Source organism: Pectinophora gossypiella, chromosome Z (genome assembly GCF_024362695.1).
Source record: "Pectinophora gossypiella chromosome Z, ilPecGoss1.1, whole genome shotgun sequence".
Classification (NCBI taxonomy): Eukaryota; Metazoa; Arthropoda; class Insecta; order Lepidoptera; family Gelechiidae; genus Pectinophora; species Pectinophora gossypiella.
Window position 1 is genome coordinate 5,652,017 of NC_065433.1, and position 15,673 is coordinate 5,667,689.

General features: G+C 40.2%; 1 protein-coding gene across 1 annotated transcript; it reads right to left on the minus strand.

The window, feature by feature from the left end:
- Nucleotides 1-1,083: 1,083 nt before the first annotated feature.
- Nucleotides 1,084-3,761, minus strand: LOC126380102 (probable cytochrome P450 303a1). The gene is made up of 3 exons (XM_050029330.1): nucleotides 2,698-3,761; nucleotides 2,163-2,280; nucleotides 1,084-1,401 (listed from the first exon to the last, which is right to left on the minus strand). The coding sequence occupies exons 1-3, from the start codon at nucleotides 3,759-3,761 to the stop codon at nucleotides 1,084-1,086; spliced, it is 1,500 nt and encodes a 499-aa protein (XP_049885287.1).
- Nucleotides 3,762-15,673: the final 11,912 nt, after the last annotated feature.

The following is a 15,673-nucleotide window of genomic DNA, read 5'->3' on the forward strand; positions in this document are numbered from 1 at the left end:
GACCTCATCCCCTCTGGGTCTAATTTAGTCTTATATGGCCGTGAACAGCCTCCGTGGTCTAGTGGTTAGAGCGTCAGGCTCACGATCTGGAGGTCCGCGTTCGATTCCCGATGGGGACATGGTCGAAATCACTTTGTGAGACTGTCCTTTGTTTGGTAAGGACTTTTCAGGCTTATATCACCTGATTGTCTGAAAAAGTAGGATGATTCCGTGCTTCGGAGGGCACGTTAAGCTGCTGGTTCCGGCTATTAGCCGTAAAAACACCTTCACCAACCCGCAGTGGAGCAGCGTGGTGGAGTATGCTCCATATCCCCTCCGGTTGATTGATGGGAGGCCTGTGCCCAGCAGTGGGACGTATATAGGCTGTTTATGTTTGGCCGTAAGCCGCTAAGAAGTGAGGGGGAGAGCTCATGGGCCTCATGGCTTATCTCGTTCATAGGAAATCTATTTTTTGTACGGTGTGTCCGAGGTGTGGTAATGGTCAATGTTCACCCAAAATCCAGCTGTGTGAAAAGGCATAACTAAATAAAACCAATCTTGATAAAATTCCTTAATTTATTATAATTTTATACAGGTACGATATTTAACATATTACGCTAAAACATAACAAATGTAACAAAATTCGTGACACAAAACATAACAGTCAGAGATACATCTATCGCAAGATGAAGTGAATACCCACGATTCACCGAGCTTTCTGTTAGACCAACCTGATAGGTGGTTAAGCCATGTCGCATTGGATACGTCTCATATGATTTATACTTATAAGTAAATATTATATTATATTATATATAGCTGCAAACCGACTGACTGACTGACTCACTGACAATATATAATAATATATTTATTATTAACTTTTTAATTTATTTTAATTGGTGGTTAAGTATGTGCCCAGCAGTGGGATGTATATAGGCTGTTATCGTTATGTATGTTGTGCTATGTCTTATGATAAGTCATTAAAAATAAATCTCTTTTGATATGAATAGTTATGTAAGCCATTCTCTGTGAGATTTTTCCATCTACTTTCATGTGGTGAATGGCTTATCTATTCGGAATTGCCTACTTCGAAGTCTAGACTAGACTTCACATTCTTCGCAACACGACAGCTTTAAAAGGCGCCGCTGAAGGCGTTACCCCGTCGACGTGGTCCAAGGACGGTGGCTCTCCAGGTACTGGCAGGAAAGAAAACCTCTGCAGCATTGTAGTGGTAAAGACGAAAATATTGCACTTTGCCAACACTTCTCCCATGCACCGATGTCTCGCCAGCCCGAATGGGAAGTAGTAGTCAGGTAGACAGAGCTTCCCATCTGATAGAAACCGCTCAGGATTGAAAGCCATTGGATCAGGATACATGTTCTCGTCCATCAAGATATTGGTGAAGTTGCTGACGACCATTGTGTCCTAAAAAACATTAAGAAAAATTTAAAGACGCGTTTTCTACAGGGCTTCTAATTATGTCGCTTATGTTACTATATAAGACGGGTAGATAAGCAGCAGTGTTCTGTTTTTAAACTTTAATAACACAGACGATATATAATATTTTTTGCTGTTTATAAATAAGAGCCGTGGTAGCCCAGTTGGTAGAACGCTTGCCTCTCACTTTGAGGTGCAGGTTCGAATCCAGCAAAGGTCTAAACCAATGATTGTCGAATTTGCTTTCATATTCGTATATGTTCGCATATGTTTGGATCATAAATGATTATCACGTGCTCAGCGGTGAAGGAAACCATCGTAAGGAAACCCACATTCCCGAGAAAGGCATTCGGGGGTATGTGGCCTAAACAGTATTGGGCTGGTTTTCCCTTCGCGGGTTGGAAGGTCAGACAGGCAGTCGCTTACGTAAAAAATCGGATCTGTCAAATCTTCAGGTTAGGTAAGCGGACCCTGTGAAAAACGGGATAATGCTGGGAAGGAAAATGATTATAAATAAGCTATAGCACTCACCTGGTCTGTGCTTAGGGAAACACACAAAGAGAAAAATCGTTTTAATAATCGACTTAATGACGATATAAAGATCGAAAGAATTTCGTATGGACTCCTGTTCATCTCCTGATGAATCTGGTAGTGTAAAAGTTAACACGCTTGTCCCGTGTTGACAAGAGTTTTGTCGATTTAATTTTCTCTTTGTGGATAAAGAAATGGTAGAAAGTACACAATCTCACCTCTGGTATGAAGTACCCAGCAAGCGTAGTGTTTTTCAAAGCCCGATGAGGGACACCAAAAGTACGTCCCATAAAGTGACGGATACATTCGTACACTACAGCCTCATTATAAGGCAAGCTGAAAAAAAAACACGTAAGTATATACTTAGTTTAGATACTGGTGTTGCAGCCTATTGTACTCTTTCTATTTCTCTTTTGTTTTTTTTTTATTTTGAATTTCATGTGTGTGCAATAAAGTATCTGTTAAGTTATGTTACAAATTTGAATTTACCTCACGAAGTTCATTGACGAGACTTTCCAGTAAGTAACTAAAGGACTTGTGTAGGGCTCGCAACTTCATCTAATACATAACATTAGTAACAGGTAAGGTTATTCAGATCTAAAATATGTATAAATACTTATACAACTGTTACTTGTTGTGTGAGTAACGGACGAGTTAACATCGAATAAAAACTGGTGGAGACATTCAACTTACAAAGCCTAACTGAAAATAATTGGGGGACAGTAATAGGGTAAAAAATATGATGTTACTTACTTAACTCGGTCGTCTAAACAAGGCATCCGGTCTCTTCCTACAACACGATCGATCTCTTCTTGAGCCTTCCTCTGCACATGTTGCTCTCTAACCATGTAACTGAAGCAGAAACTCATACTCTTGCTAGTTGTTTCAGTTCCCGCCATAAACATGTCCATACACATCGCCACTAGCTGACCCTCCGAGTATGATTCCACTTCTCCGTTCTCCTTCAGAACCCTCAAGTACACGTCCATAAAATCCTTGTCTTCTTTCTCAGGGTCAAAGTTTTCCTTATGCCTACCTATTTCTTCACGAAGAAAACGCCATATTCTCTTATGTATCCGCATGAAGTCCTTGTAGCCCGAAGCAGTAGGAGCAATTATGCTTAGTATAGGAAAATGACTAAAAGCTGTCCCAACCATATCAATAGCTTTAAACAAATCGAATAACATTGCTTGAAGTACCTGCATTTGTGGATCGGAAGCTTCATATCGTAGACCAGCCATCATTGTCCATAAAGTGTTCAAGATGTAAGTGTTGAAGAAATTGTGCATCTGGATATTTCCAGACCCGTTATTGTTCAAGTTTATTTGCGACATGACATCTTTCACCATATGAATGGCTTCTAATTGAGCAATGTTTGCCATTCCTCTACGACCAAATCCAAACTCTTTAAGGTGTTTCAACAGAAATCGTCTCTGTTCTTTCCAGAGTTCACCGTCTGTGAGAAGAACACCTCTTCTCATTCCCCACGTTCTTGTTTGGTAGAAAATACCTTTAGGTCTTCCGTCTATATCTTCGTTAAAAAGCATTTCTTTGTTCGCTTCAAGAGTATTAACCATGGCCATTCTGTCTTTTCCAATCCGGATACCGAGTACCGGACCATTTTTACAATATTTATCTGATAACTCTTTGACTGTTTTGTACAAATATCCAGATTTTTCCCGGAGTTTGTAGATTTCGATAGCACAACCAAAAATGGGGATCCATTTTGGCCCTGGCGGAAAATTTTTTGGCTTGATTGTGTCCAAATAGAGGAATAAGCAGATCACTAACAATACTACTAGCGCTGCTAACCACATCTGAAATTTAGAAAGATTTTTATATTTATTGACAGTCACCAGCAACCGTTCCGGAATTATATCCGCAGCCTTAATCAGTGGATGATGTGAAGAGCCTTACCGTTAGTTAGTAGAAGGCGTGCCCTTCGGGTCTCCACGGCTGATAGTCTTTGACGTCCTGTGCACGCACCACCCTGCGCCCGCCGAAGACCGACGTCCCGACGAAGTAGACCACAGCAAGCTCCGTGATCAACTGTACGCTGTAATAACAAAAGAATCATTACATACACAGTCACTCTATAAGGCCTTAGGCAGTCTTTCTTAAGTCATGCACTCTAGTCCCGATGGTGATAGGTTATCATCTCATCGCATCGCTGAAACATATCAAATAGTTCATAATAAATTTTGCAAAGGACATTCGGATTAGTTCTACGTACCTACATTGGATATTTTTTTTTTTGATCAATGACATTAGATTAGAGAACGACCTCTGTGGTCCAGTGGTGCTGTGGTGTAGTGGTGGTGTGGTGCTGGGCTCACGATTCGGAGGTCTCGGGTTCGATTCCCGATGGGGACAAGTCACAAAAATTACTTTGTGGTCCCTAGTTTGGTTAGGACAATACAGGCTGATCACCTGATTGTCCGAAAATAAGATGATCCGTGCTTCGGAAGGCACGTTAAGCAGTTGGTCCCGGTTACAACTTACTGATGTAAGTAAGTAGTCTTTACATGAGCCATGTCAGGGGGCTTTGGTGGTTCAATAGTAACCCTGACACCAGGGTTGATGAGGTTGGAACTCCACCTCACAACCCACACGATAGAAGAAGAATGACATTAGACATCTTGGCTACGCAGCCAGCAAACGCTACGGTATTTGTCTCGTCTAAGTAGATAGCGTGCGCCATTCCGCGGGACTGAAGTAGGTACTTGTTGAGGAAACATGATTACCGTTATGTAGGTTCGAACAGTTACTGAAGCGTAATCTTACGTCGAGTTACGTTAACAAATTAACACTGCACAAAGTATAATAGGTGCAAGTCTTACTTATATTATTTATTATTAGCCTGTATAATCCCACTGCTGAGCAAAGGCCTCCCCCATATCTTTCCAAGTATCCCGGTTCTGTGCGAGCTCTATCCAGTCTTTTCGATAACCGTCGAGATCATCGCGCCGTCGTTTCCGGGGTCTACCACGTCTACGGTGTCCGTCCTGTGGTACCCAGTGCGTGATGATCTTTGCCCATCGATCCAGATGCATGCGGCACACGTGTCCAGCCCAGTCCTATTTTAGCCTGGCGGTCTTACTTATGATATTAATATTTAGCCTACTTGAATCCAAACACAAACAAACAATGACGACAACGTATTGACAAACTAGGAACGCACCTCGGATAAACACGGATTTTTACAAGTAGATGTAGTAAAAATCCGTAATAACCCTGTTCAGAGAACGCGTGACTTGTATCGTAGAGTCACAGGTTCGATTCACGACTCGGGCTCTCTGAGCCACTGAATTCGACTTCATCTGAGGTAACATTGGAACTTGATAGAGGGCAGCAGTAACTGTCAGTACTATTCAGAGGCGTAGGCCTAATATGGTTTTGTAATAGACTACTCTTGGCGCCATTCCACTTGCGTCAGACAGAGTACTGCGGGGCGGAAGGCAAGAGGGAAACCACTGCCCTATTTTCCCCTAAAAAGGAGCATGCTGCACCGATAAGAGCGTGGCTCTTATATTGATGATGATAAACGTTTGGATCATAGATAATTGATATCACGTAGTTTCCAGGGCTTGGATTCCTTAATGGCAACAGTTTCACCCTTTATTATGAGAGACTTAAACATAGCTCATTGCGAGGAGTAGGTGTATATACAAAAATTAAGTCCAAAGATATTATACCTAATAGAAATTCTTATACTATTCACACAAACATTATTAACCGCACAAATAAGAATAGGTAAACAATTCGCTGATGGATGTTTGATGATGAACATAAAAAGTTCGCCAGCAGAATGAATTTGCCATTGGCGTAAAATGGCCACATCGAAGCAATTCATCTCAGAAAGCAATATTGCAATTTGACATTTGCACATATAAAAGTAAGTGCACAATGCAAACAAATGTCAAATAGCAATATTGCTTTTTTAGATGAATTGCTTCGATGTGGCCATTTTAACCCCCCAGATGAGTGTAGGTACCAGACTTATCCCAACTAAGTTCGATATCAAAAAAGTGAGCAGTTAACCAAAAGTTTTCTTTCCAATATCACTATTATAAACTACTTAATACAGTAAATTCTACATAGGTTCAAACTTTACTGAAACACACTAAGTTTAATCACCACGGGGGTTAGCCAAGTTGCAAACTAAGTATTACGAAAAACGACAGTGACAATAATTTGGATAAAAATTAGAAGCTCAAATGTAGGCAGCACTGTTGAGTGTTTCTAAATTTTGACAGTTCTCTAAAATACTGTCCAGCTAAAATTCGTGATAAATTGTTATAAAATGTGGAGCAACATGGAGTATATCCCGTATGAAGGACTAGTTACGAAAAAGAAGCCCGAAGCCATCAGTTGGAAAAAAGCAGTTTTGATTGAAAATAAGTTTCTAAGTTTTCTTTTAATTTTTTTTTAAGGAATAAATATAACACGGTATTAAACGCTGCGCAAAGGGTTATGGTGCAAAAATATAACCAAAACAATATGTTTGTTTACTTAAATAGTATAGGGAACTGTCAAAATTTAAGAACACTCAACAGTCGCGACACCTGATGGGAGAAACAGTCAGTTTTTATGCTTATGGTCACCTTATGTCACCGTATGTCCATGTCATATAATTTTATTACTGTCACCAACGATTGTCATATTTTCATCATTGTCACTGTCGTTTTATCATAATCGTTTGTAAGGTGGCTAAGGCCCAAGGTATGTCACAACTTAATACAAGAGATAGAAGAGGTAGAGATTTACCCCGTAGTCAGATAATATAAATGCACCTAGGAAAAAATAATAAAGTTTTTCTTTAACTTTGAATTCAAGTAATTGTGACATTGTTAACCAACTTTTATTTTATATCTTATTTTATTACTAATAAATGTTGCACATAACAGACACTTAAGTAAAACTATAACTTTAAGATGTGACCAATAACGTCCAGAGAGGTGCTTTCTCTGTGACTAGGACTAAATTTCTTTGATATTTATGCGTACTTTAGACAGGGAACAGGTTAAGTATGAAAATAAGACTAGATATTTACCTCAAAGGAATAGCTCGAACGCTGCGCAGGCTTTCACTGGTGCGCGCGCGGAAGTGCGCGCGGTATTATGCGCACCCCGCCAACGCGCAGCTACGTAACCGTCAAACACAATCTTAGAGGAAATTAGTATTATATTCTACTAAGAAGACAGGAATGCTTGGGGATAGCCGACTGATTTCAATAATGTCCCCAGCGGGAATCGATCTCGAACCTCCAGAACCCAGAACGAACGAACCTATCACTAACGACCAAACCATAGAGTCTGTTTGTGAATGAAATATACCTAGGTACCTAATTCTGATTCTAGTTTTTAAAATACGAAAGTTAGGGACTCTCCTGACGGCGTATATAGCTTTAGCTTTTTTGCAAACAGACACGTTTTGACAATTGCAAGTATATTATACATACGTACATACATAAATAGCCTATATACGTCCCACAGCTGGGCACAGGCCTCCCCTCAATCAACTGTAGGGGGTATGGAGCTTACTCCACCACGCTGCTCCCCTGCGGGTTAGTGGAGGTATTTTTACGGCTAATAGCCGCGACCTACGGCTTAACGTGCCCCCCGAAGCACGGAATCTATTTATACAGACAATAAGGTGATTCAAGCCTGTAAAGTCCTTACCAAACAAAGGACAGTCTCACAAAGTGATTTCGACATTGGGAATCGAACCCGGACCCCCAGATCGTGAGCCTAACGCTCTAACCACTAGACCACGGACGCTGTTGCTGTGCAAGTATATAAAATTATCATTTATCCTATGCTCAGGGCGTCATTTGCTTCGTCGTCACATGCATTGCAGCGCATCGTGAAGCTCGGTTATTTAAAAATAAAAAAAATGCAGCCTTCATGAATTGGTACGATGTTTCTTATGAGGATGAGCAGGTTCAATGAATTCGTTGGCTGGTTCATCACATGGGTGAAGGCGTTCTTCTTATCGTGTGGGTTATAAGATGGTATACAAACCTCATCAACCCTGGTGTCAGGGTTACTATTAAACCGCCAAAGGCCCCTGACACGGCTCATGTAACGACTACTTACTTACATCAGTAAGTTGTAACCGGGACCAACGGCTTAACGTGCCTTCCAAAACACGGATCATCTTACTATCGGACAATCAGGTGATCAGCCTGTAATGTCCTAACCAAACTGGGGATCACAAATGGATTTTTGTGATATGCCCCCATCGGGCTTCGAACCCGTGCCTCCGGATCGTGAGCCCAACGCTCAACCACTGGAACACGGAGTGGACCATGAGGGAAGGCCTGTGTGCCCAGCAGTGGGTGGGATAAGTTGTTTATGTTATGTAATTATCATTAAGCATAGAAGCAACAAATACTTTCTTTCTTTCTTTCGTTCTTTCTTTCTTTCGTTCTTTCTTTCTTTCGTTCTTTCCTTCTTTCTTTCGTTCTTTCTTTCTTTCTTTCTTTCTTTCTTTCTTTCAATTCGTACCAGTAACATTTTATCTTCGCGCAATTTCTTGCAAGCAAAACTTAGTTATACGTTTTTCTAAAATGGGTCAGCTGTAAATCAGTTACGATAAATGTTATTAATCGATTATATGGACTTATTCCGTTTCAAAGCTGGTAACTTTAAGTCTAGAAACCTCTATCGTTATTTTCTATTGTAAAGCTGTAAGCCCCCGATGCCTTTTCAAATGTAAAACCATTTGACTATTATGTCTAGATATGATATACCTTATGAGGATAATGCCGACTGAAAAGAACTACAATTAAAAAAAATTCAATATTATTTATTTGCTCATAAAACATGGTATAATAAAGGTGTTACAATAAATGTGGGAATCTCATGTTTTGCCGCAATTTGGCATGCAAAAATTATATATCAAGCTAACGCAAAATAATAGACAATATCATTATCATCATCAGCCGTACGACGCCCACTGCTGGGCATAGGCCACGATCGGGTCCTTCGCTACCCGCATCCAGCGGCTTCCCGCGACCTTCACCAGATCGTCAAAACGGTAAGAATCAAATTTAAATGCACATTACATTGGTTTTATTAATATTAAAAATATTCAACTTGATACGTACCATCTGTCGCTGAGCGCTTTTCACTATCGACCCTCTAGGGTCGATCTTATCGTGTGGGTTATGAGACGGATTACCACCCTCATCAACCCTGGTGTCAGGGTTATTATTGAGCCGCCACAGGCAAGGGTCGATTAATTCTTTCAAATATTATCCTCTCAGACGGCGCCCTGAGTCGAGGTTCGCGCCCAACTAGTTACCCTCAGGCCTGTTGTCTTAAATGTAGTGTTAAGGCTCCCCATTTTTCCGGCCAAGTAGTTAATGCGCCAAATCTATGATGTCCCGTCAAAAAAAAGCTGGATGACAGCTCAGACGGAGAAGTTGTGTAAACGAAATAAATCTTAACACACGCTCCCCATTTGTCCGGCCAAGTAGTTAATTTGCGGCATATCTACAATAAGTCACTCTAACACTAACTACAAATTGTTATCGTAGAGAAAGTTGATAACGGAATAGGAAGGCAATTCAGCAAGTCCCATATATCTATGGATGTCCTTAGTTAAACGCGGGACTTCGCGTCGGTTTATTTCAGCACCTGCGTCCATAATGGGGTAACCCCGTTTTTCTAGATTTTGTATCGCTCACAATTGGTTACAGAACTTGGTTATGTGGGCATAAAATGCACATGCGTGAATTGTTATTATAACGAACGACTTGTCGTCGACATACTTACTGGACTCTGGTAACTCGTTATTTCTTAGAGGCAGCCTTTCTTAGAGGGACGCTGATCACCTGATTGTTCGAAAGTAAGATGATCCGTGGAGGAGCTCGGTGGCGCAGCGGTAAACGCGCTCGGTCTGCGATTGTTGAAGTTAAGCAACTTTCGCAAAGGCCGGTCATAGGATGGGTGACCACAAAAAAAAAGTTTTCATCTCGAGCTCCTCAGTACTTCGGAAGGCACGTTAAGCCGTTAGTCCCGGCTGCATTAGCAATCGTTAATAACCATCAATCCACACTGGGCCCGCGTGATGGTTTAAGGACCGATTTCCCTATCCATCCATAGGGAAGGCCCGAGACCCAGCAGTGGGGATGTTAATGGGCTGATGATGAAAATGATCCGTGCTTCGGAAGGCACGTTATCTAAGCCGTTGGTCCCAGTTACTACTTATTGATGTAAGTATGTAGTCGTTACACGAGTCATGCCAGGGGCTTTTGGCGGCTCAATAATAACCCTGACACCAGGGTTGATGAGGTTGGTGTACCACCTCACGATAAGAAGAAGAAGATTCAACCAGAGAGGTGTGATTTATACTCATACCATTCAATTTGTCCAAAAAGTTAATGTGACAATGGCAGAAGCAATATATAAAAATAATTGTTGCTTGATATTTGGATCACATTATGTCTGGAATTATGTTGTTACCTACGTATATTGCTTCTCTTTATTTTGATCAGAATAACAATGGGTGGAAGATGTAATTGTGCCTGGGTGTAATAAAAAGGGTCATCATTTATGCCTGAAAACCAAGATAAAAGATGCATGTCTGTTAGCCATGAAATTAGAATGTTAAACGAAGAAAAATCTATATTGTTTTTGAGAAACGTAGCCTGGAAAATCTCTTATTGTAGACTGTATCATCCTATGTTCTACATACCAGTATTTCTAGTTCAATTTATTTAAATCAAATTCAGAGTGATAGTATTAGTAATCAATATATAACGAAATACCATAAGCGCAGATTAAAAAAAGTGGTTTAAAAAGCCAAACTGGTTCCGCGACCTTGAGTTTTTGTCCAACTAACGAATTTGTGTTCAAACGATGCTACAACATTTCGCCGAATTAGAACCTGTTATGTAACTTATATTTAAGTACAAGTGACTTCATCTATTCTGTTTTGCATGGAGAGTGTATGATTTGGGAATCAATATTACGCAATCCAATAGGCTACTTGACAACCTAGTCAAATGAGATACTTTTTACGAAACGTCAAAATGAAAGTTTTCTTTGGATTTAGTATGGAAACACTGTCCTGTGACGTCTTAAATAAAAGCGGTCAAACGTCGTACTCATTGTTACTTAATTCATAAATAAAATCCGAAAACAAGTCAAAAAGTAAAATGAGATTGATTTTTGACCATCTTAGACTGACTCCCATATTATCACTCTTATTATTACTCTCTCTCTCATATTATGCGGTGTCCGAAGTACAGTCTGGAGAAGCAGATCATCGTTGGGCAAATGAACGGCAAACGTGCGCGAGGAAGGGCGCCTACGAGGTGGTCTGACATCGTGAAGAAGACGGTGGGCGGCAGCATACAGAGGGCGGTCCACGCAGCATATAGCCGTACCGAGTGGAAAACCATAACCTGTGGTCGCGATCCTCAGCAGTGAGGGAACGACGAAGAAGAAGACTGACTCCTATTTCTAGATTAGCATATTTATCTTCGGCCCTGTCAAACCTATTACTGAATTCTTTTAAGAAAGTCTGATGCCATTTGTCGAGGTTTTTATTACAGCTACTTTTCCTTGCAAAAGCAAAAGTGGGCGGCCCAAAAAGACCTGGCGACGCTTGGTTGACAGGAATTTCATGGGAACAAACTACAGAGGCTGCAAAAGATCGCGAGGAGTAGAAATCTGCTATTCGAGCCGTATATCCCAACAGAGGATTAAAGGATTAGAAGAAGAAGACTTTTCCTCGGCTATACAGGTTGAAAAGCTGCAGTAGTTTTAGGATGAGATGTCGACGAAAAAAATTGAGTTTGAGTATATGTTCTGATGTTGTTGATGTTCTCATGTGGGGCATAGAATGATTCAGACTTCACTAAGTAAGTACTGTCCTCACGGACGAATGCTTACGTGCACTCGTGTCCTACCAATTGGTACCACGCAGGAACACCGATGGGTTTTAGTGGATATACTGGATGCATTGATATCTAACTTCATATAAATCGGGGGCATAGGCTACGGGGGTAATCGAAATCGGGGGCATACGCTATGGAGCCCCAACCACCCGGGGAGTCCCACGTAACCTCGTCCCTTCGGGCGGTGTGGTATGCGTAACGCATTTCCCAACTTTAAAAAAAGGTAGGTATGTACTAGGGTGTTATGTTGTGTACAGTGTGGAGGATCTACCTGTAGGTATTACTCTGATTGCTAAGAAAAACACTAGGTTGTTACAGATTATTTTATGTATTAAAAGCAAATATAGGTTACAAGTTCTAAAGATTAAAATATTATCGTGGGCCTTCGAAGAAATCTAACGTGCCTATATGTTGTGTTGGCTATTACCCGACCACGCAATACTTAAATGCCAACGTAGAATGAAAAGAAAACAAATAAAGTACATAAAGACAGACAATACTTAACTAGTAATTTATTCAACAAGAGGGCAAAGATATAATTCATGTTTTTTAAAAAGGTCGTCTTATACATTATAATCTGCAGGGCTATGTCAATTATACTTCAGGTGTCAACCGAAGACGATTACATATTTACTTGCAGCAGTACATGAGCATGTACCATCTTCATCACTGCTCATGTATTGCTGCAAATAAATAATGTAATCGTCTTCGGTTGACACCCTCGCATACTTGGAATCAAACATCACCTAACAGGTAAGTTCGTTTGAGTCCTAAATATCGACTATCATGGAAGAAGATTCCTCCTTATCACAGGAACGCTAAAAACCTTAATAGTATGATCGCCTATTTATCAAAAAAATATTTGTATACAATTTCTTACGAAAACTAATGTGCCTATTACATAAAATATAGATTGCCGGTAAAGTGGCTATGGAATTTGAGAAGCAGTATAGCTAAAGTATCTGTTTGTAGGAGCAGTAGTATTAGAGAGCGGGGTTGAACCGGCGACAGCAGTTCTCGTACAAAATGCGCGTTAGGGCCTTTCCAGCTTCTTTCTTCTATTCCGTGACCTAAATAGACTATTGAATATAGTGAGGGATTTAAAAATAAACTTGTGGCCTTAACCAAGTTGGAAATGATTACGAAAAACGACTGTGACAGAGACAAAAAATATAAGCACCCTTTCATGGTGGAGCTGTAAAAATATTATTTATTTATTGCATCAGAAACAATCAAACAAACACAATAAGATACGTGTGTTTATGTACACTTGGCAGTCTTAAAATTCTACAAGCAATAATTCCCTATTTTATGAAGCTATAAGTGTACTTTATTATATAAGTAAAAAGGCTTTAGAGAATCAAAATTATAGTGTCCACGAGTGCAGGTGTTGTGGCCTAATTACACGTGTACAACGGGAGCAGCCAATCGTGACCGCTTGTACCTCTGCCAGTGACCTGACACAAATGGATAGGTCGCATTTTCCACCCGATTTACGTCCACGTACAATGGTTGTCGAAGAAAACATAGTGTTGTGTCGTGTCTGACAGCCCATTATAACATAACATAACAAATACTCTATTGCACAAACAGGAAAAAACAAAATACAAAACAAAAGAGAAAGAAAATGAGTACAATAGGCGGCCTTATTGCTAAGTAGCAATCTCTTCCAGGCAACCTTTAAGTATAGGAGATATTGAATATTATGTAATATAGCGGGATAGTGCAGCATGGAAATACTTGTACGTATAAAAATAAATATAATACACTTTCGACTACATAAACTACATAATAATAATACACATAATTATAATTTTTATAATAAATAAATATCACTACTTAAACTACTACATATACTATGGAAGAAAAGGAGTAGATGGATTATGAAGATGAAGAGGAAATAGAGGTAAGGAAATGCGCCTGACTTGCCCTTTAGGACTCCAATGACGAAGCTCTCCTAATGCTTTCAGGCAGAGAATTCCACAAACGGACAGCATGCACCGTGAAAGACTTGGAGTAGAAAATTGAGGAATGGGAAGGAATATTTAGAGACAGATTGTGGGATGAACGGAGGTTGCGGGTAAGAGTGGAAGAATGAAAGACGAAGCGATCTTTAAGACAGCATCCTAATTATAGTCCATGGTACTTTGTAACACTGTCCTTCTGTTACCTTTTCACGCCTAAACCGCTACGTCCATTTGGATAAAAATAGACTCATTAGTATCGTGTTCGATTGAGTTAAATTAGACAATTTATGACGATTCACTTCTTTTATTTTTACTCCGAACACAATTCACATGTCAACAAATCCTCTATTGTCTGATCACTCCCCTCTCCTTTCTTCTCACTCCTTCTATCACTCTCTGACTCACTCACACTCCTTTACTCAACCTGTCATTTGAATAGACAAATACTATCATCTGCATCTACTCTATACTCTCTAAAATAAGCCTGTCGGCTAGATGCGTCAAGGCATGGTGGTTGCTACGGTTACTCCCCTCCAACTCTCGTTTCCCGATCAGATCGTGTAGTCTAATAGCAAATCGGCGGGTTGTAACCATGGACACCACGATGTCGATCGAGTTGGCATCTAGCCTGTCGGACAGGTAGGTGTAATACACCCTATAGTCACGTTTCCAGTCTACTTTTCACACAATTATCTCAACTCACCTATCATTCACTCAGTCACATTCTCACTAATAGATCAAAACCCAAAGACGGATGTAGAGCAACTATTTTCAGAGAAGTACTCAGATGAACTTCCAGGAGATAGAGAATAGATGGAGTTACTTACTTAGTGGGCTTATTACTCCACGCGGATATAGGACAAAGACGGTCAGCTATGAAGTTTGTCTAAGCGACATCTAGCAGTATATTCTCAACCCATTTCATGTGATACCCTAACAGTCTAGTTAAGTTACTACGTATAAGTTACATTAGCCTACACTACAACTTTTACCCCATTCTTCTTGGCAGATCATAGCAGTAAAACTTTATAATTTAGACTGGAAAATTGTATCAATGTGAGTCACCATCTCGGAATAGAAGAAAGATGTTGGAAGGGCCAAGCGAGTGCAAAACGCGCGCCATACAAGTATGAGCAAATACTTCATACTTCTAATTTGCACTCCATTCGTCCGCAAACTTTACGACGCAAGGTTTTCCAAAGAATGTCTTGTGCATTATAACTTGTAAAGCAAAAAATCAAATACCGACTATCGTGCAAGGAGATCCCTCCTCATCACAGGAAAGCCAAAAACCTAATGATGATAATGAAAAAAAAAATGATCGGCTATTTATCAATAAAATAATTTTGTATGCATTATCTTACAAAAAGTAATGATAAAATTGCAGTCAATTACATAAAAACGTTACCGGTAAAGTAGCTATAACTTTTGAGAAGCAGTAGAGCTATCATAGTTATCTGTTTACAGGAGTAGTAGTGAAAGAGTGGGGTTGAACCGGCGACACTGGTTCTCATCCATGCGCATGAAACTGCGCGTTACGGTATTTCCGACCTCTTTCTTCTATTTGATCTCTTCTATTTCCCAGCCCAAGTTAATAAACTGTCATAATAATATATCCCCGAGTCCTAAAACATAAAATAATAATGACGCACGTCATTGTGCGATGCCATAATCAAAATATGAATTCTCTAAATAGACAGCATCAGATGCAGCTTTCGTGTCGTTCGGGACTCGATAAAATGAGCCAGCCCAATTCGCGTGCGATGTACCGCGACTGTACACTTCGGCTTCAGAAGTATTTGTCGTCGCAATCTGATTAGCTACCTCTGCCTATCCAAGCGTAAGGTACGTC

Bases quoted from the DNA above. Each gene is read 5' to 3' on its own strand.
- LOC126380102 (XM_050029330.1), bottom strand. From the start codon at position 3,761: ATGTGGTTAGCAGCGCTAGTAGTATTGTTAGTGATCTGCTTATTCCTC. The intron at 2,281-2,697 runs GTAAGTAACATC...TTTTTTTTTCAG, and splicing joins TGTTTAGACGACCGAGTTAA to CTTGCCTTATAATGAGGCTG. The intron at 1,402-2,162 runs GTGAGATTGTGT...AATGTTTTTTAG, and splicing joins CTGGGTACTTCATACCAGAG to GACACAATGGTCGTCAGCAA.